General features: G+C 52.9%; 1 protein-coding gene across 1 annotated transcript; it reads right to left on the bottom strand.

Moving 5' to 3' along the window:
• Positions 1-396: 396 nt before the first annotated feature.
• Positions 397-21,152, bottom strand: LOC129136120 (collagen alpha-1(XIII) chain). The gene is made up of 3 exons (XM_054659683.2): positions 20,742-21,152; positions 20,172-20,475; positions 397-501 (listed from the first exon to the last, which is right to left on the bottom strand). Exons 2-3 carry the CDS (start codon positions 20,463-20,465, stop codon positions 412-414), a joined length of 384 nt encoding a protein of 127 aa, XP_054515658.1. The 5' UTR covers positions 20,466-20,475; positions 20,742-21,152; the 3' UTR covers positions 397-411.
• Positions 21,153-21,487: the final 335 nt, after the last annotated feature.

Here is a 21,487-nt window from a genome sequence, read left to right as displayed (position 1 = left end):
ACAATTATGGGGTCATTCATTCAGGTAACAAACATTTTTGTATACTTGGGAAGCTGGGGACACAATGATGAACACAGCAAGCAAGGTGCCCCCCCTTGGGGGGCTGATGGTCCCTTTGACGCTGCATAGCACTTCATAACTTTCAAAACAGTCATGCCCATCATCTTATCTGACTTCACCACAACCTGGTTCAAAGAGTATCAGGCCCATAAAATACTCTATGAACAAATGAATGGTGGGTGGACTGATGGATGCAGGGCGGGCAGGCCAATCTGTGAGCAGATGGAAGGCAACCACAGATATTGTCACTCCTGTCTTTCAAATGAAAAGTGACGGCCTGAGTGAGGTGTGGCTAGAGCATGGCCACCAGGAAGAGCCTCTGGTCTCAGTCTTAGGAACATCCGCGGTCACCTATTTGCAGGGCTGCTTACCTGGTGGGCAGTTACATCCTGGAGATGTCTTTGGGGCCTCCCGGCGCCTCCTTGAGTGGAGCTTCCATTTCTGTACAAGGAGACAGACAAGAGGAGTCACCAGGAGCTCGTAGACACCAAGCCCTGGAAAGCAGCTGTGGGCTGACGAGGAGGGCAGGAAGAGGGGGAAACCGGCAGAACTCTTCCTGGATCAAAGACAGGCAGTTAATGGCCTTCCACTGGCCACCGGGCATCTGGGTAATAACAAGCAGACAAGAAAGCCCATCCCGGTAATCACAGAGTCTGATGTCTTTGGAGCACTCTTAAAGAAATTAACCCCAAACACAGGATCCTATAAACCAGTTGCATCTTCCTGCACCTCATGCTCATGTGCACAATGACATGCTTTTCTCAGCTCTCTGCTAATTGTTTCCTGCCTTGGACTGGGCTCCTGATGGACCCCTGGGCAGGGACAGTGCCTTCTGTTCTTCTGGTGTCCCTTACAAAGCTAGCATTTGCAGGCTGGGCAGGGGTGCAGCAGTAGGGGGATGGCAAGGCTCTCTGCACCCCTCCACCAAATATCTTCCTCACTTCCCTTCAAATCACTGAGCCTACCTGGAAGGTCCCAAAGAGGTGGGAGCATCAGAGAGGTAGAACACCCCGACCCTCGAGGAGTTGTCATGTTCATGGTGGCAAGTGGAGAAGAGCAAGCGTAATGACCATGCATGCAGGATTCCCCTGTGTGTCAACTCTGCAGGCTTACACTGCACAGGGCAATGTGACAAGGGTCTCATAAGGACTCTTACTTGATTCTTGCAACAAAGTTGGCCAGACTAGCAGTTAACAGGGATATTTCTAGAGCCAGGCTGACTGGACTAACACACAGTTCTCAGACTCTGGGCTAATAAGAGTCCTCACTTCATTGGATTACTGCGAAGTTAGAAAGATTAATGCATAGAAAGAATGGCACCTGATACCCAGGAAGTTCTCAATGAATGTTAGCTATTACCATGTTCATGTCACAGGTAAGGGACTTGAAGCACAGAGAGGAGACTGCACCTGGCCAAGGTCAAGGCTGAAGTAAGGTACAGAGCTGGGATTCAAACCCACACTGTGATGCTCATGCAGCCATAGGAAGCTGGTAGCCCCAGGGCCAAATAGGCCTTTCAGTGTATTTTATTTGGTTCCCACAGTGAGCTTTAAATCATTATTATTATTGAATTTGTTGCCAATATTTTGAAGTGGGTGGTTTCATGTGCAAATCTGCATTTGTAATTTCTCTTGAAAAACTAACTGAAAGATCTGGCCACATGAAGCCTGTGCTCTGGCTGGCCAGGACTGACTGCACCTGATGTACTGTAGTCCCTACCCTGACAAGGTTGACGAGTTAGGATGACAGCCAGAGCTATTTGCTTCCTCTCTACTGTGAAATTTTGCCGCTCAGTGTGGGCCACAAGAGAGGTGAAGAAAGTAATATGGGAGGTGTCATAAGGGTGGTATCGCCTCTGGTTTGGGGGTGGGGAGGGAAGGTCAGAAAGCTTCACAAGGATTCAGAGCAAGTAGAGTGATTTGCTGAGGGTCACACAGCCAGGATGTAGTGGATCTGAGGTGTGAACTCACGCCTCCTGGCACAAAGCCCGCTCCACCTGCTGGAGGAAGGTGAGTGCAAATGCCTGGGGAGGGAACACAGTGACAGGTGGGATGGGGGGCTCTGAGGGCAGAAGGGGGCCGAGATCAAGGTAGACCAGAAGAGGGGAAACACCCCAAAGTGGGGACCCTCACTTAGAAAGGGGAGGCTGAGTAACAATTAGGAGGATGAATGTTGAGGCCAAGGTACAGGTGGGCACAGAGCGGCCGCTGGGCAAACAAATGAGCCCCCAGGCCAAAGTCTGGTGATAGCCCCTCTGGTGATAGCCAGCTCTGAGCCTGGCTCATGAATGCTGCTTTCCTGTAAGGGACTGTACGAACCTGCCTCCACATCCCTCCCCACCAATCACCTGGGGGCCTGGCACCCAGAAGGCACATGACACAGGTCGGCTAAATGACTGACAAGCCAAGACCAGAGGAGTCGGCAGCATTTTGGCTAAAGGTTGTAACCATCGGAGTTGTCACCCACTCAGCAGCAGCACTGAGCAAGCTGCCATCACAGGGTTGGGCTGGAGACAGAATTTGTGGCATGAGTGGGTGGCGCCCCTGCTCCATCCTCATGGGGCACACCCCTAGAGGGGCATAACTTCTTGTGGAAGAAAAAATCAATAGAAAAACAAAAAATGTATAACAGGCAGTGATAAATGCTGGGAGAAAAATAAAGTAAAGCAAGGGGACAGAGAATGATGGAAGGTGGTTTTTTTATACCAGGAGGTCAGGGAAGGTCCTCTTTTTGAGGGGACTTTGAGCAAAAACCCAGAGGAAGGTAAGAAAATGAGTCATGCGGTATTTGGAGGAAGTAAGAAAATGAATCCTTTGGTGTCTGGAGGAAGTGTGTTCCAGTCAGAGGGAACAGCAGAGGCGAAGGCCCAGAGACAGGATTGTTCATGGAGCATCTGAGGAACAGGAAGGGGTGAAGTGTGGCTGGAGTGATCTGAGTGAGGACATGGGATAGGAATGTAGGGGGCAGGAAGGCAGGTCATTAAGGCAGGGGCAGAGACTTTGAATGTGTAACATGGATCCCTGCCACTGGTTCCGGGGCTTGTTGACAGCCATAAAGCACCACAGCTCATGGGTGCTGTGGTGGGCCATCCAGGCTCCCAGGATTAGACCAGTGGTTTAGCTGTTGGGAGTGTTGGCTGCTGATGGCTGAGCCTCTTTCTGGGAGCTGCTTTCAGCTCAAGGACGCAGCCTTGATCAGGGTCACACTCTCCCCCAAAGGCAACCCATATTCAGTTACTGATAGACAGGAGGAATGCAGACCTGGTCCCTCTGCCTCAAATTGGACTGACTCTAGGGCCACCCCAGCTATGGAGCTCCCACAGGACCAGCTGGGGCCTCTGTCATGACTGTATCACAGCTCAGCCCCTCCTCTGCCCAACTGCTTCCCTCACTCCCCCTCCTATGTTGATGCCAATAAGTCAAATAAGTAAGTCATCTACTCATAGACCTCCACTTTGGAGACTGTTCCCTTGGGAACCCAACCTAAGGTAGACCTCCATGTGACTTTCACATTTCCTGAGACTTCACCTGACCCTCATCACTGACCCGTGCAACAGGCAGGCTAGAAATCAGCCCCATTGTATAATCCAGGAAACTAAGTCCCAGAAAGGGAAAGGGAATTGCCTTGAACAAGTAAACCCCAGAGGGCTTAAATTCTGGGTCCTCTAACTTCAGGACCCAGGAATAAAAGTTCAATGCTTTTATTCAATAGATCCTATATTTATTTTCTACTAATTGTGAGACTGCAAAATAGAGAATGAGTCACAGTCCATCAGCAAACAGCTGAGCTTGGTGTGGGAGAAGCATACTCAGATGTGTGCAGGTGACTGTAGACTTCGGAGGGCCTGGGTGTTGAGTTGGGAGTGGGAGCTGTGAGGGTTAATTTTATCTGTTAACTTGCCTGGGCTCAGGATGCCCAGATAGCTGGGAAAACATTCTTTCTAGGTATGTCGATTAGCACTGGAATTAGTAGACTCAGGAAAGAACAGTGTCCTCACCATAGGGGGTGGGCATTATCTGATCTGTTGAGGGCCTGAGTAGAACAAGGTAGAGGAAGGGAGACTCTGCTCTCTCTGCTTGAGCTGGACCATCCATCTTCTCCTGCCCTTGAACATTGACTCCCCCTGCACCACAACTGGTTCTTGGCCCTTCAGGCTTGGACTGGAATTTACACCATTGGCTCTCCTGGCTCTCAGGCCTTCAGGTTTAAGTGGAGCTACACCACTGGCTTTCCTGGGCCTCTTTCTTGCAGATGGCAGATTAAGGGACTTCTCATCTCCGTAATCACATGAGCCAATCTCTTCTGATAACTCGCTTTCTGTGCATCTATATACAGCCTATTGCTTCTGTTTCTCTGGAGAACCATGACTAATAACCAGGCCTTGTGTGCCCAGGTAAGGATTCTAGCATGGAGGAACCATTCAAAGGTTTTAAGCAAGGAGGTCATGTGGTCAAATTTGGGTGGTATAAAGGGCACTCCAGCAGCCCGTTGAGTATAGACCAGTGAGACCGCTTGGGCTGAGGTCCTCTCTGGAGGATGTCATGGTCATCACCCAATGGAGAGATGTGGGAGGAAGAAGGAACTGGGCACTGGATGGATTTGGGGTGGTTGTGGGAGCCAGGCCTTGCCTTGGGCAGCCAAGATGCCACCTCTAGGACATAACAGCGGCAAGAGCACGTTGCGGGAAGACGGCGAGTTTGTGGAGCCCAGCAGGGTAGGCATGGGCAGCTCTGGAGTTTGGGAGAGAAGGCAGGTGGGAAAGGTGGACCCGGAAATCGGGAGCCTTGATTGGAGGGGATGGAGGCATCTGAGCAGGCAAAGCTACCACAGGCACAGCTAGAAAACCAGGTCAGTTCAGGGTGTAAGTGTTTTCTTGGCCTGCCCAGAGTTTATTTTGAAAGAGTATTAACTCAACAGCACCATGACCCATCCACAGTCTAGGCTTCAACACTCTGCCCACAGATCTCCATTTCCCAAGGACCTAACACCCCGGCCCCAGGGACCCTCGAATCCCACAGGGCCTTCAACCTGCGGGTCCTACCAACTTTTTACTGTCCATTACTACCATGTGTCACTTCCCTCCATGCCCGGCTCAAATTCTGTGGCCAGTGATTATCACCACCCCCTGTCTGCACCCTCCACTGCCTTGACACCCGCCCTGTTCACTAAGCCACGAGCCTGGCTAGATCCAACGTCTCCTCCTACCCCACCCCTGCACACAGGCAGCAGGGTAAAGCGGGAGAAACACACGACCTCGCCGACTGATCTTACTTTAAATTCATGATCCAGATCTCAAACGGAAGCCCAGCAATCATTCTGTGGTTCCCTCAACCCTTCACCATTGCACTGTCCTGGGAGTTTTCACACTTCCTCTCCCCAAACCACCAACGCCCCCTCCCCCAACTTCATTGTCAACTGATGACCTTGAGAAGAAAAGCAAGCAGAAGAGGGCTTCCCGAGGCAGCCACCACTACACGTGCCGTCCATCTGCATCTGCGCCTGCCAGCACCCTTCTCTCCTCCTAAGCTCCCCATCTGTGCTTCCACGAGGGCCAACCCCTCCTGTCGCCAGCAAGTCCCCTGCCTTCCTGCCTCATCAATCCCCTCCTCTAGATTGGATCATTTACATCAGGGGCCGGCAAACATAAATATTTGAGGCTGTGTGAGACACATGATCTCTGCCACACCTACTCCACTCTTCCATCGCAGGCCAAAGCAGCCATAGTTTGGAAACAAATCAGTGTGGCTGTGCTCCCATAAAAAATATATATTTACAAAAACGGGCTGCAAGCTGGATTTAGCTGTAGTTAGCCCACCCTCACGGAATCATTATGCAAATATGCTGTTGTTGTTCCCAGCATAAAAACAGAAAAGAGAATAATCCTCTTTTGACTCTGGTTAGCTCTTTCCCTAGAAAAACTCCTGGATGACAATCTTCGCTGCCTCCTACGTCTCTCCTGGACCACTCCTACCTGGCTTTTCCCCTACTGTCCCCTAAGAACGGTCCTGCAGGTTGCCAGTGACCTCCGGGTTGCCAAATCTGGTGGACAGTCCTCATGCTTCCTCTCAGCCAGGCTGCAGCCTTTGCTCACCCCCCCTCCTCCTTGGGGCACTTCTTGCCCTTGGCTCCCAGGATACGCGCTCTCCCCATTTCCCTTCCACCACCCTGGCTGTGCCCTCTCAGTCTTGTGCTGATTCCTTCTTATCTACTTGATGTCTAAATGTTGGAAGTCACAGGGTCCACATCCAGGGTCTCACTTCTTTCTCTAGACACTGGCTCCCTAGGGTACCTCATCCAGTCTGATGGCTTCAAAGCCATCTATGCAGGATGACGCCCTCCAACCTATACCTTTCTTCAAAACTTCAGATGCATCTATCTGGCTGCCGGCTTGATATGGCCCTTCATAGGCATCTCAGAATTAGCCTGGCAAAACTGAGCTTCTGATAGACTCTCCCAACTCCTCCCTGGACCTGCCCCTACCATCAGCTTCCCCATCCCACCAGTTGCTCAAAACCTCACAATTATCATTGATGTCTATTTCTCTCACCCTACACCCATTCCATTAGCAATTCCTGTTCTTTACGTGCCAGACGCATCCGAGATCTGACCCCTTCTCACCACCTCCATGACTACCACCTGGCCTAATTACTGTGATAACCTTCTAACGAATGCCCGACTTCTGCCCGTGCCCCTGCAGACCTTTCTCAACACGGCAGCCAGGGTAATCACACAGGCCTCTGAAGCTCTCATACATGCTGGGCTTTCTCTACCTCAGGGCCTTCACACTTACTGGGCTCTCTGCCTGGGTGTTCTCTTCCTAGCTACCTACCTGGCTTGCTGTTAGGCCTTCCTCACCTCCTGCACCCCTTCCTCCAAAATTCTTCCTCCCCCAGCACACCCCTTTGTTTTATTTCCTCCTTAGGATTTTTTTTTTTTTTTTTTTTTTTTGCTTATTTATCTTACTTATTGTCTCTTTGTAGCACTAGAATGTAAGTTCGACAAGGACCTGGATACTTTTTTCTGTTCTGTTCTATTCACTGCACCTAAAACAGGGCTTGGCACATAGTAGGTGCTCAATAAATATTGGTTGTTCACACATCAGGAGATTTCACATCCAGTTCTGGTCTCTCTTGCACAATGGGAGACCTGGCAACACTGAGCATGTACAATCAGGTGGTGCTGTGTGGTGGTTGCCCCTTTCAGATGGATATGTGCCATCTAGGCTACCAAAGTACTCTCTCTCCAAAGCCAGCTTCACTTACTTAGGCCACCAGCCTGGCCCCCTTGACATCTGACTTTGAGACCCATGGTGAGACACCCCCAAGATGAGGCCCTAGGGTGGACCCTCAGCTACCCTGGGCAGAGAAGCCTTCCTGTTTTGCCCCTGCTGGCAGCCGGGGCCTCCTGGAATGCCCTATGTGGCCAGAGCTGAAACATCACCCGCCTGATCGGTTGCAGCTATTAAAATGCCTGTATCAGTATCAAAGGGAAAATGCCAGGCAGCTACTCACTCCCCCCAGAGAATGTGGCTCCAGCCTGGTCTTGGCTTTAGGGAACACTCCCTCCCTGTGTCTCAGCCTCAGGGCTCTTAAAACGTCCTAGCTCAACCTGGGCCTCTGCAATACGTGGGGTGGGTCCAAGCTGTGGCATAGACACAGCCCAGAGGGAGAAGCCAGGTGAGACCTGCAGCTGTGACCTTGAGCCTGGCACGTCCCTTCAGGGGGAATCTACAAAATAGGGATATGACCCACCACCCCCTGCCAGCTTCCTGAGTGCCAATGTGGAGACCGAATGAGATAACGCAGAGGCAAGTGCCTGGGAAACCACGGAGCATCTGTCAATTTTGGGTGGAATTATTAAACAAGAGTTAATATTAGTGATAACAGCTATGCACATTGAACACCATATATCAGCCACTGTGCTAAGCACTTTAGGTGGAAAATATCATTTAATAATTGATTTTTGACATTATTAGTGCATGCCTCCTATTCCCTTGGAGGCTGGAGTGGGACTTTCTTTTGGGTTGGCACAGATGGCCCCCAAACTCCAGTGAAGAATCTATTGTAGGCAGAGCTTGGCAGTGTTGAAATCATATCATATCAGCTTGACTACACTTGGGAGTGCCAGAGCCTTGGGGTCTAGTCTCAACTCTCCTACTAACTGTGTATTAAGCAAAATCTATAACCCCTCTGGACCTTGATATTCTCATCCATAAAATGGAGATAATCTAAGTGATCTGCTAGACTACGCAAGACAGCTGGCAGGATAAAATGAGATGAGGCCAAAAAATAAACAGAGGTATCCAGATGTGAGGAGGGTGAGCACCTGTTTCACCAGCTTGTTTTGTTTGGTGGCCAGGTGAAGGCCACTTCTCTCTTGAGCCAGTGCCAGGCCTGCCTCCTCCCACCTGCTGTAATAAGGCTGGCCTGACCCCTGCTGCCCTGGCTCCATGGCATGCACCTCTGCGACAAGTGGTCAAGTTTCCTGCACTTGCCATGTCCCTCCTCCTCCTCCTGGGAAACTCAGAGCCCCTCTTCCTGAAAGGGAGGGTGAGTGAGGAGGGTCTGACCTGCAGCCCTGCCTTTTGACTGAGAACTAGGAGTTGAAGGAAGAGGAGGTGCCCACTGAAATGACCACAGCAGACAAAGCTCCGGCCCCTGTGCCAGCACTCTGATCACAATGCCTGCCACAGGGCGGGGACCTGATCCCATCTGCTAGAGGCCTTTTGATCATCCTGCAGCATAACTGCTGCTGGGTTGGCTGCCCCGTTGCAGACTGAGCTGGCCCTCAGATGTCAGGGGCCCGGGTCAGATGTCTCAATCCACACTTGAACCAAATTACTTACTTTTAGGTCAGCCCTCTAGGACTCATCCCTGTGGTCCCAGGAGGAGGTGGGCTTTGGCAGAATTGGGACAAATGGGCATGGGGGAGGGAGGGCATTTCCGTGAGGAGGTACAGAGGCAGGACCTGGCTGCTCAGTGCTGGCTCCATGGGCTACATCCCAGGGACTGCAGGAGACGGCTGGCTCCACCACAGGGGTTAAAGGGACAGGCCCACTCGTAGCCACATGCCCCAGGGCACAGGCAGCTTGGCAGGGTGAAATCAAAGTGGAGGAAATCAAGACATCCAACCCACACCCACCAGAACTGGACTTGCATGGGCTGCTGCAGGGGCCTGTGTGCTGGGGACAGGGAGGGGGTGCCACGGGGGTGCCTTAGGAGCTGTCTTCTCCCTACCTCAACAGTTCTCTTCGTGCAGTGGACTTGGCACCTGATCATAGACTCCCAGGGCCATGAAACAGGGGCCTGCGGGTCCTCCAGATACCACATACTGCCTCTGTCTCCCTCTGCCTCCCTGTCTCACCAGAACCACAGACAGATGTGGCCCCAGGCTCTATGGTTCAGGAAAAAAGTCAGGGACAGGAGGCACATACCCCTATGTGAGCTTTGCAGCATTCGTATGAGGAAGTCCTTCCTTCTAGCTAACCCAAGGCCCTGCTACTGCCACAAGGAGTCAAGGAACCGGGCCCCAGAACTGATGGTGTCCATGGGAGGCAGATTGGCAAGGGGCCCAGGACCTCAAGGATCTCAGGGGTTCAGGGGTCATCTCTAGGCCTGGTGCAGGATAAGGCAGGGGCCCCCCACCACAAAGAAGTCCTGGGGTGAATGTTGGGGACCTCTTTCCTCCTTTCCTGCCTTTCACAAATGGGTATTGACTATCTACAATGTTCTAGGGGTTAATGTTGGGAACCTTGTTATGCAAAGCAGACTGAGGCTGCTCCCATGAAGTTTATACTCTAGGGAGGGAAACAGAAGAGCCTACAAACCACACATCAATGTGGGGCAGCCATTGTCATCAGAGCTGTGGCCAAAAGGGGCAAGGAGCTGAGAGCCAGCCGGGGCATGGACTAGTCTGGCTCATGGCAGAAAAGTGAGACATGAGCCAAGATCTGAAGCTGAGCAGTAACTCACCAGGTGAGGGGCCCAGGCACAGGGGAGAGGCTGAAAGCTAACCCAATAATGCACTTCTTAGGAGCCAGGCAAGCATCTTGCATGGAGTAGGTTGGTGCAAAAGTAATCGCAGTTTTTGCCATTACTTTTAATGGCAATTAAAAGTAATTACTTTTGCACCAGCTTAATGTTAATTCCTCCAGCACTCACTGCAACCCATTACATGAGTGAGGAAACTAAGACAGAGAGGGGCCAAGTAACCTGCAAGACAGCACACAGCCTGGAAGGACAGAGGCAGAATTTGAACCCAGGAAGCCTGGCTCAGAGCCCACACCTTGACTCTATGCCTGTGAGAGGTGAAACTTGGCTCTTTCAAGGAGATTGGATGATCTATTACTGGAGTACCAGTCACTACTCAAAGCACTTTGTATCTTAACTTTTGTTTAATCCTAAACACAACCCTCATAAAAGTACTCTTATTATCATTACCCTTATTTTACAGAGGTATAACCTAAGGCACAGAGAGCTTGAATAACTTGCCCAAGGTCACGTAGCCAGTAACTGGCAGAGCTGGTCTTGAACCCAGCAATCTGGTTCCAGAGCCTGTGCTCCTAGCCTTGACAGCGTGCCACCATGTAGCTGGACTCCAGAAGCAAGGGCAGGTGAGCCATGAGGCTGGAGAGAGTGACAAGGGCTGCACCTGAAGGCCATATGGGTCGCATTTAGCAATGCGGTCTCTAGCCTGAGAGCAATGGGGAGTTACTGAAGAGTTTAATCAGGGAGACGGCGTGATTACACTTAGTTTTTTAAAAGGTCCCCTCTGGCTGCTGTGTGGATAAGAGAGTCAGGACAGCATGGGTGAGAGCAGAAGAGTTAGGGGGGCAGCTCGGGCTGGGGAGGGCAGGCAGGGATGGAGAGGAGAGGACAGGTCTGCAGAGGCTGAGAAGGTGTGGGCAGGAGGGCTGGGGTGGGTGTGGCTGGAGGTCATCGTGCTCACATATGAAGGGATGCTGGTGAGGGGTGGATTTCCTGCTCAGTTTAGACATGTAGAGTTTGAGGTGCTTTCAAGACATGCTGGAGTTGTGGGTTGGTGGGTGTAGAGATTGGCTGGGCCTCTGATGACATTAAGAGCCAGAGATGTCCTACCGTGGAACAGTCAGCAATATAAGGTAGTGAGCTCCCCATCACTGAGGTGTGTAAGCTTGAGGACCAAGGCTGCTGTAGGAAATTCCTAGAGCAGCACCTGACTTATGAAGGCCCTTCCTGATTCTATGGAGTCGGGTGAGGCTGGAGGTGTCCGGAGCACCCTCTGACCTCCCATGTCACAGAGCTTCCCCCAACTCCAGGAAACCTCAAGTGCCAGTTCAGGGGGAGGTGGATGAAGCTATTCCTGGAAGAGCCCTGGCAAATGCCCCTTTAACCCAGCCCCCTTTCTTCATCCCTGTCCCGAGAGGTCACCCTTTCTGACCTGCCCTACAGGCCACCTTATCAGAGCATGACCTGGTGCTAAAGAGGTGCCTTCGCAGAGCATCTGCAGCCTGACAGAGGGCAGCGGGTGCAAAGTCCCTCTACGGCAGAAGCTCAGGACCCACAACAGCCTTTAGGGGCAGCAAGGTTCTCCTGCTGCAACCCAAAGAGCAGATAAAAAACCGAAGCGCCTGAAGGGAGGGGGTGGTGGGCAGGAGGAAGGAGCGTGTGGGCAGAGGGAAATGCCTGGACGAATGCTCAAAGGAGAATGACCCAGACTTGAGGAGGCAGGCAAGGCTGGGGTGGGAGTGAGGATGGGAAAGGGCCAAGGAGGCAGAGGCCCAGCCTACGTGGGCCCCAGCCATGTGGGGTTTCAGGAAAACCTACAATAGCCGCCAGGCAGGGAGACAGGGGCCCAGTGTCCCCTCAAAGGCCATGCCCAGCCTCTCTGGCAGGCAGTTCTGCCCCTTTGTGCTTGGCTGGCCCTTGCTCTTTGAAGGACCAGGAGAGCACCCCCTGCCAGCAGGCCCACCCCTTCCGCCACAGACAGCATCTCTGCAAGGAGGCCCCACACCCAGGGCTGTGGCTGGGAGAGCGGGAGTGTCAGCAGGGGCTGCTGCTGGGGCCTGCCAGTGGCCCAGACAACACCCAGCGCAGCTGGTGACCCCATCCACCCTAGTCTTCCCAGACCCAGGCCTCAGTTTCCCTTGGAGAAGCCTGCTGACTTCCCTCTGACTGAGGGCTCAATAGACTGTTTCTGGGAGGGGCAGAACCCAACCCAAAGAGGTGGGAGAAGGATTTCTGAGGCTTCCTGGAGGGCAAACCTCAGTTAATTTTGTTTTTGGAAAACAACAGCAAAAAGCCTGCTGCTTGCCCTTCTTCAAACCTCCCAGTGCACACGGAGACTTTTGTTGACATCTCACCGTGAGCTTCATCACTGCCCCTCAGCCCCTCGAGCACTGCTTGGGACCCGGGTAAGGGGGTCTGGGTTTCACTGCACAGGGAGCTCCAGGCACTGGGCCACACAGACTCTCTGTCTCTGTCTCTGTCTCTGTCTCTGTCTCTCTCTCTCTCTCTCTCTCTCTCTCATTCTCAGGGCCTGCCAGGCCCAGCCGCAGAACACGATCACCCGTGGAGCTCGTTAGACACTTACAGCCAGGCCCTACCCACAGACATCTGCAGCAGGTATTGGGAACAATTGGCCTGGCGTGTTTTGAAAGCTCCCCAGGCGATTCTAATGCAACCAGCATCACCCGTACAAGGGCAAGCCTTTGAGGACAACTGGATCAGTGAGAAGGAGGGGAGAGTAACTTTAAAATGTTTAGTTACTTCAGATCTTTTACCCCTCTCTGGCTCTAAAAGGGAGCATTCAGGCAGCTGATATAAACAGAGAGACAGACAGTATACAGTGAGGTAGAAGAACAGCAAAGGCAGAGTGATCAAATAGGATCTGGGATCAAGGCTCATACAAAAGCCTTTGCCACTGGCTGAACCCTAGATTTGCTGCTATGCTTCCTAGTGGCCAGTTCAGAGTCCGAGAGACAAGAACAAACCCATCCACCCTGGGAAGCCCAAGCATTCCAGAGGCCAAGACTGGACAAGGGCTTCCCTCAGAGTGCTCATCACCAAGGCCTGATGTAATTAGCAACACTCATAATGTCTTTCTTACAACAAAGATGGTGGCGCGGCCCTAACGCCAAGGCAGTTCAGTAAACACTGCCTCTGGGAGCCAAACCAAACTGAACAGATCCCCAGCCCCTGGCTGGTTTGACTGACCTCAGCAGAGTTAGAGAGGTATGGTACTTCATACAGACAAGTACATCCTAGTGGCTGAGGATGCCAGCTCTGGGCCACACTGCCTGATTTCAAGGCCTAGCTCTGCTACTCACTTACTGTGTGACCATGGGAAATTTGCTTAACTTCTCTGTGCCTCTATTCTCTCTTCTGTAAGAAGGGAATAGTAACAATAGTAACCACTTCATAGGATTATTGTGAGGATTTAGTGAATCAATAGATGTAAAGGTCTTTGAATAGTCCCTGGTACACAGTGTAAGTGTAAGCTCAATACACAGCGTAAACTCAATAAATATCAGCTACTAATAAAAGTTGTAGACAAGGTGCATGAAGCCCTATATTACCGCCTCCAATGATGAGCGAGGTGGCAATGGTTACAGTTGCCATTAGCCAAATGATTTCATTTAATCCTACAACAACCCTGTAAGGAGGATGTCATCATCTCCATTTTTCAGATTAGGGTACTGAGGCTCAGGTCACACAGTTAGTGGCAGGGGTTCAAATGCTATGGTGTTACCTGCTTCACCATTTTGCCACCCCCCGACTCTGTAAAGAAAAACCTTGGCAGCCAGCTGGGGCAGGTAAAAATGAAGCTCCTGACCTTGGGAGTAGAGGATGGGAGGGGGTGGGTGCCCCCAGCTTCTCTGCCCAGTGGGGAACACATCACTGAGCCTTTCCTGCTCTCCCAGCCAGGACAAGGCATGCAGCCTGGACACACAGAAGTCAATCATCTCATCCTCTGCTGGTTGCTGAGAAACACCCCCTGAGCAAATGCTGAGCCAATTGCTGGGTCCAGGGCCAGGTACGCTGCGAGGAGAGCTGACTAATAAACCTTCCCCAGCCTCTAACAGGGGGACCTTACATCAACAGCTAATTTGTGAGAGCTGCGTATTATGTGCAAAGTCCTGGGCTAGAATTAATAAGGGACCCAAGACAGCATGCCTCTATCGCTGTCATCGGGTCATGGGTGGTCACATGGAGAGACCGTTGTACAATGTGGTTGGGTTGAACCATGAATGGCAAATGGATTTCCTCTTGTGCACTGACTCTAATGGACGGGAGCGGCAGCCTGGGTTGCCATTCTCCATGCCACTGGAGGACTGTGTCGAGAAGGATTCCGAGGCCTACCTAGGCTGAATGGGAAAGAGTGTGTTGAGCGATGAGTAGTATCTGCTACCGTTTGGGATAAGGAAAGCCAACAACACATGCTGTGTCTATTTTCCTTCTCTGAGCTAAATGTCTGGCACAACCTAGGAAGAGCAACAGGAAGTTGGAGCAGGGAGAGAGCCCACATTGGGTTGGAGTGGTTCGAGGAGGATTTCCAGAGGGCAGTGGGGCAAGTCTAGAGTGATTAAGAAGAAGGGGAAAAGACATCTTTCTGGGAGTTATCAAACCGTAAAGCTGTGCTTAGGGCAGATGGAATGGTGTTTGAGATGCTTTTGGTTTTCCCCACCACCTTCCTATGAGGGTTGGCTGCCTCCTGAGGTCCTCAGTCTGTTCAGAGCTATCTGCTAGTTCGAAGACCTTTGGAGAAGCGGCAGAGCTCTAGTAATTCTCCCTGCCTTTATAGTAAGCACCTGTTATTAAAAAAACAAAATCTAGAGTTATGAAATAGTTTTTCGTCTTGAACACCAACCCTCACTAGTAAGTAGCAGCTTCCTGAACACTGTTGAAAAGGATTCTGAGGCTGCATGTAAGCTCCATGGGAAAGTGTGCAGCAATTGATTAATAATGTCTGCTGAGGGCCCTGGAATGGAGAGCAGGGCACACCCAAGCCATGTATGGGCCACTGCTGACCTAGTTAATTGTCTGGAAAGGGGAAGGTGTGGTGAAGGAGAGATGCCTGCTGGGGTCTGGATCCCACCCCTGACTCCTCTGGTACCACCTTGTGCTGGCTGCATTTGAGGAAACCTGGATCCAGAGTCTGTCCATATACTGAGGTCCAGTCAGCTGCGGTCAGCACAGGACACTGTGCACAGGTTACCCACCCTAGCACACATGTACATCCCCTTTAAGAGTCTCTTCCCATCCTCATCCCAGCATTTCAGTCCTAAAGGACCCCATCCACAGCCCCAATCTTTCAGCTGCTGCTTTGATCCCTCCCCTCTATCTGTCCCCTACATCTCTTTGCCATTACTTTCAATGGCAAAAACTGAAATTACTTTTGCACCAAAATCACCGTATAAACATGAGACATGTTATTATAATTGTTGTTATTTTTAGGGATGAAGGAGTCTGCCTGGGGTTCCTTAACATTTTAGCTTGGAAGTTTCAACCACTTCCTCTCCCAGGAGATTCCTTAACATCCAAAGGAATGAATCACAGATAGTGGGAGGGAGGTACAGTGACATCAGTCTTCTCATCTGTAAAAGGGGGTGGTGTGAATGTCAGTCCCTTAGGGAAGTTGTGAGGATTGAAAGAGATATAGTGGTGACACGCATAGCATTGGCCCCTGTATGCACCCTATAACTACAGGACATTTCTATTACAGTTTCTGATGTTATTACTGAGGTTAGGGAGTCTACCTGGCATCTCTCAAAACTCACCTTAAAGATGGCTGCTGAGACCCTCCTCTGCTTCCCCTTGGGCCTAGAAGATGGACTTGGCTCTTTATTTTAATTTTTATTTTTTGAGACGGAGTCTTGCTCTGTCGCCCAGGCTGGAGTGCAATGGCTCGATCTCAGCTCACTGCAAACTTCGCCTCCCAGTTCAAGCAATTCTCCTGCCTTAGCCTCCCGAGTAGCTGGGATTATAGGCGCCCGCCACCATGCCCGGCTAATTTTTGTATTTTTTAGTAGAGATGGGTTTTCACCATGTTGGTCAGGCTGGTCTTGAATTCCTGACCTCAGGTGATCCACCAACCTTGGCCTCCCAAAGTGCTGGGATTACAGGCATGAGCCACTGCACCCGGCCCAGCATTTGGCTCTTTTAAATTCCACTCCCTTCTCATTCACTGCACACGGCTGCCCAGTCCTAGGTGTCATCTGATTTTCTCCATTTGGGACATTCCAGCTTCTTTCTTCACAGCAAGCAAATCAAATAACAGGCAGCTGGAGTGCTCGTTAAGGGTCCCAGACCAGGAGAGAGGCGCTGATGGGGGAAGAGCTGGGGCCTGAGGTCTGGAAAGCACACTCCTGGTTCCCCACAGAGCTGGCTCCCGCCATCCTCCAATCCCGGCTCTGCACCACCCCCGTCATGGGCTGGTCCCCTCAGATCTGCCTCTGGCTCCCCTCTCAGGCCTCCTGTCCTCCTGGGTCCCCTTGGCCGGCCCTCCCTGCAGCTCCCTCTCCCTTCTGCCTCATACACGCAGTCTCTGCCCCCTCACCTGCTTTCCCCATTGGCATGGGAGTCCCACCCCCAGGCCATTGCACAGGCCGTGTGCCTCACCAGGCTTGCCCTCCCCAGTGTCCTTCTCCCATTCTTCAGGAAGTGGCCCAGTCCTGCCTGCTGCAAAGATTGCCTGCCCCAGATCCCTAAGAGCCCTCCCTGAGCACTCATCTGGTCTTGTGCATGGCCTTTGGTGATGGCACCTTTTAGTGAAGTCTCCGATCTGCCCCCAATCCCAGGAGGGAGGCAGGGCCTAGATTTAATGGAAGATGAACCTGAAGGGCAGGGGTGTAGCGTGGCTTGCCTAAGGCCACACGACTGGCAAAGCCCAGCTAGAATCCTGGTCTTGGCCTCCAAACTCACCAGATGCCTGTGTGTGCCCCATGAGGACAGGGACCTTCTGCACCTCCATTTTGGAGAATTGTTTTGTAACAAAACCATTTCCCCTCTCTTGTCTCTGAATTCTCCTCTCCTGTGGCAGGTTTTTGCCTGTCCCAATTTTCTGCCTTACCCATTGCTCTCCTCTGCCCTTTGCTCAGACCTGGGAGAACACACCTACACAGGGAAAGGCCCAGGATGGTCCCCTCAAGTTGCTTTGCAGGCCCAGAAGCTGCTCGTAGCACAGCGCTGGCCAATAGAACTTTCTGCGAGGATGTACAAGTTCTTTCTCTCTACTGTCCAGCTCCATAGTCCCTAGCTGCAGTGTCCACTGAGCACTTGAAACCAGGCTGTTGCAACAGACAAGCTAAAATTTAAATTTTATTTAATTTTAGTTAGTTTAAATATAATGAGTTGCATATGACTAGCAGTTACTGTATTGGACAGCCCAACCCTAGGGTGTCCCTCCAGGAGCACAGACAAGGCCCCCACAGATAAGGCCACTCACGCCATCCACCTGTGGGACAGCTCCTTTCCTCTGGCTCCAGCATCTTCCCCTATTGACCTCAGCCACCATTTCCAGTCACCCCTCTCTGACCCTACTTTTACCCCCATTCATTGTCCCCTCTGGCCTGCAGCAGCCTTCTGTTTTTGGCCTTACTGCTTTGCCAGCCGTAAGCACTCACTCTAGGGGCATAACTGCCTTCCTGAAAACCCTTCAATGGCTCCCCATTACTCTTATTTAGATCTAACTTTCTCTAAGGCCCCTCTTGACCTGGGCTGCCTGTCTCTCTCCAGGCACATCTCCTACTTCCTCACACTCCCAGTCCTCTGGGGTCCTGGACTTCCCCCAGTTCTCCCAATTCCCTCTGGCCCCCAGCCTCAAAGGCTGTTCGATTTGTCCCCTTAGAACAAGGCTTCACACTCACCCGCTTTTGCCTGGCAAACTCCTATTCATCCTTCAGCTCTTCATTTGAAAATCACTTCCCTAAGGAAGCCTGCCATGACTGCCACCACCATCAGACAATGTTGCATGTAATGCATTCCCCAGGCCCCTCTCTTTTTTCACTATTGTAGCTTTTTTTTTTTTTTTTTTTGCACACGACATGGTCACTGCCCATTTTCTTTGTGCACTACCTCCCTGTATGTAAGTTTAGGAGGGCAAAAGTGTCTCCCACAATGCCTGACCCGCAGCAGGCTCTCAGTAAACATTTTCTGAATGAATGAATGAGAATAGGCCAAAAAAAAAAAAAAAAAAAAAGGTGGCAGGATACAGCGCAAAGAACATTGTATACAGGGCCAGGAGGCTGAGGTTCTAGTCCTGGGCCTTGCCATGTGACTCTGGGCTCAACTTCCCCATCTGAAAAATGGGGTTCAGTTCAGATGCTCTCTGGGATAACTTTCATATCTAGCAGTTGAAAAGATTATATTCAGTAGGGTAAATATGGAGCTGCAGCTTGGAGGGAAGGAGTGAGCATGTCGGATACAATAGTTAGCCCCAAGGCCCCTAGAGTATGCGACTTGGCATGTCTAAGTCTGAAGCAGTGGAAGCAAGAAGCTAGAAAAGGCCAGGGCATGGTCAGGCCAGCAGGAAGGTCTGGGAAGGGGAAAGCATGGAGAGAGGGGCTGTGCTAAACCCTGAAAATCAGATGCTTATCCCTCAGCAGCCAGGACCCCCGAGATACCTGGAGGAGCTCTCACTGCCCTGACACCTTCTTCACTACCCAGCCAGTCTGGGCTCATTCTGCCCGAGCCCAGAGATGCCCCACCTCCACCCCAGGCCCAGGGAACCATGGACGGCCCGATGGAGTTCTCCGGATTCCCTGGAGCCTGGCAGGGGCGTGGGAATGAGCTGACAGCAGCAGTCATGGGTGCACCACTAGCACCAGTACGCTTGCCCTGTGACCGCTCTCTCTGCTCTGGCCCTGCAATCTCCTCCTTGGCCACCCTGGAGAACTGCTCCAGCAGGTGCCAGCCTGGCAGAGGCAGCTGAGAGGAGCCTGGCTATAGGGAATAGGTACATCTTGCCAAAATGCTCACAGCACCCCACCCACCACAGTTAGAGCTGTGCTCCAGTGTTTGCTACATCAGCACTGTTTCGCATGTTCAGAGGGGTTGGAGCGTTTGTCCCAAGCTTCCAAGTAGCAGAGTGGGGATAAAAACCCAGGGTTGCTGGACTCTACCACCGTGATCTTTACTGCTGCACACTCCCTCCAGCTAAGTAAGATATCCTCTCCCATTTCTTCCCCATGGAAACCTTCCATGGCCAGGACCTTCCATGGCCAGGGCCTGCTCCAGGACCTCTTCCCAGACTGCTGCGGCCCCCACCTGCCTGTCCTCCTCTCTATCTGGGCCCTGAATCCCCTGTGCTGTCCAGATTCCCACAGATCATCAAGCCTCACCCTGTCAAGGCCCAGCCTTTCCTCTGGTGGCATAAAGAGGCTGCATGTCCCTCCTTCCTGGGGAGGGTACAGCCTTTTCCTGTATTCCCAAGATTGCCATAGCTACCTGACACGCTAGTAGTGTTTAATCTACTTGGATCAAAAAAATTTGGAGAATGGAAGAAAGCATCCTTTCTCCAGAAAAATAAGAAACCTGGTTTAGGAAAAAGAAGGTGTGGACTAATTTGTGGCCAAGGACAGCAGAGCCAGGCGACCCACACTTGGACCCTAGCGGCCTGGGCCAGTGAGCAGAGACCAGGGCACCACCCCCTGCAAGAACTGTCCCCTCTCCCCGCACCCCCCGGGTCCTTAAGGGGTGGAGGGGGAGGGCCATGGGGGCTCAGTAAGCCTCGGCCTGGGCCTCTGGGCGCGCTTGCCGCTGCGCGGGCGCGGGGCGGCTGTCACACCACCCTGGCCGGGTCCCGAAAGGGAGGAGTGGAGCTTGCCCGCCTCCGCGCGCCTCCGCGCGCCCAGCCTTCCTCCACCTGCCCGGCGTGCCCAGGGCGCTCCCAGCGCTGGAGGCCGGGAGCGCTTGCCCGAGGCGGGAGTCGCTGGGTCATGCTCTTGCCCACCAGGTCCTCCGAATCCCTGGTAGGGCAGCGTCTGTCCGTGTCCCCGACCCCTCCCGCAGGCAACTCGCGCGAACCTGGGGCTCGCAGAGAGCGAGCGCCCGCGGACACCGGCTGAACAGTCTGGAGGCTGCGCGAGGGGGCGCCGCGGCGAGGGATAAAAGCCAGCAACAAAGAGCACAGACCTCGTCCAGCAGTTGATTGACTCGTCCCAAAATAGCCGTCTCCATTTGCTGCTCCCCGCGCTCCGCTTCCAGGCGCAGCACCCGGGCCTGCAGCTCGGCCGTCCGAAAGTGGGCGAGCAGGCTGAGTGCCAGCGAGCAGAGGGCCAGCGCCAGCAGCCCGCACGACCCTGGACTCGGCAGCCGTGCGCCGCGCTCCGCCCGCGCCGCCGCCAGAGCCACCGTCCCGGGCGCGCCCAACTCCCCAGGGCCGCGGGCACCGGTGGCTGCCGCTTTGTGGGTGCGCTCCGCTACCATCCTCTCGCGTCTTGAGAACCAATAAATAAATAAATAGAATAAATAAAGGCGACAGCCGCTGCCAAAAGGCTCTATCCAAACTGCGGGGCAGGGGGAAAGGGCTTGTATCGCTGGAAAACGTCCCTTTCCGCTGCTCCCGGCAAAGAGGACAGAAAAATTAGCAGTAGGAGAGGAAGTGCCGAAAAAGCACAACCAGCGGTAATTGGGGTACACCTAGGTGAGAAAAAAGTTATTTCGAAGAACGTTCCAAGTCCAGGAAAGTTAGGGGAATCTGACCGGCTCTCCTTCTCTCCGCCCAGTCTTTCCCTTCAAGTGTCTGCAGAGCAGTTGGTGCCGCGCTGTCAGTCCTTCTGGGCGCCTCGTGTCTCCCGGGCCAGTCAGTTTCAGTCCCCGGGCGAAGGGGCGCACATGGAGGGCCCCATGGGCAGAGGTGGGTCGTGGCGGCTGGCGAGGAGCGCAGGGGCCGATTCCGGCGCCTCTGTAACTTGACACACTCCCTGCGGCGGCACGGATCGGATGAGCAATCCGTGCTACTTCCCAAACTAATCTCTCCCGCCCCCCTCCCTCCTCCTCCCCCTCACTCCTCCTCCACCTCCCGCGGGGCCGACGGCTTGGATTTGTTTATTTATGCAAACTCGCCCAGGGTGGGGGGCGTGGTGAGCAGGTCCGGCGGCCCCAGCCCGCCGGCCCGGGAGCCCCTCTCCCGCGCTCCCCGTCCTCTTTGAAGTGACACTTGGGGTTATTTATAGGCAGGAAGGGGGTGTGGAGTGGAGCTGGCGCTGCACTTCTCTCTCTTTCTCCGGATTCACACCGAGGGCTCGTTTGGCCTTCCACGGAGGCGGTGAGGCGGGCACCACCTTCCATGGACGCGTTGGGGCAGGCACCACTCCACCTTTCCCAGCCCTTGAGACCCTCCAGGAACTCGACTGAGTTATTGTCAGGGCTTGTGGGTGGATCTCCACGTCCTGATCAGGACTACCTGATCCCTTCAGCCACCGCTCCTCTACTCCCAAGCCCCCAAC

Source organism: Pan troglodytes, chromosome 8 (genome assembly GCF_028858775.2).
Source record: "Pan troglodytes isolate AG18354 chromosome 8, NHGRI_mPanTro3-v2.0_pri, whole genome shotgun sequence".
In the NCBI taxonomy this organism is placed as follows: Eukaryota; Metazoa; Chordata; class Mammalia; order Primates; family Hominidae; genus Pan; species Pan troglodytes.
Note: the sequence above shows the minus strand (reverse complement) of the source record. Positions and strands in the feature narration are given on the sequence as shown.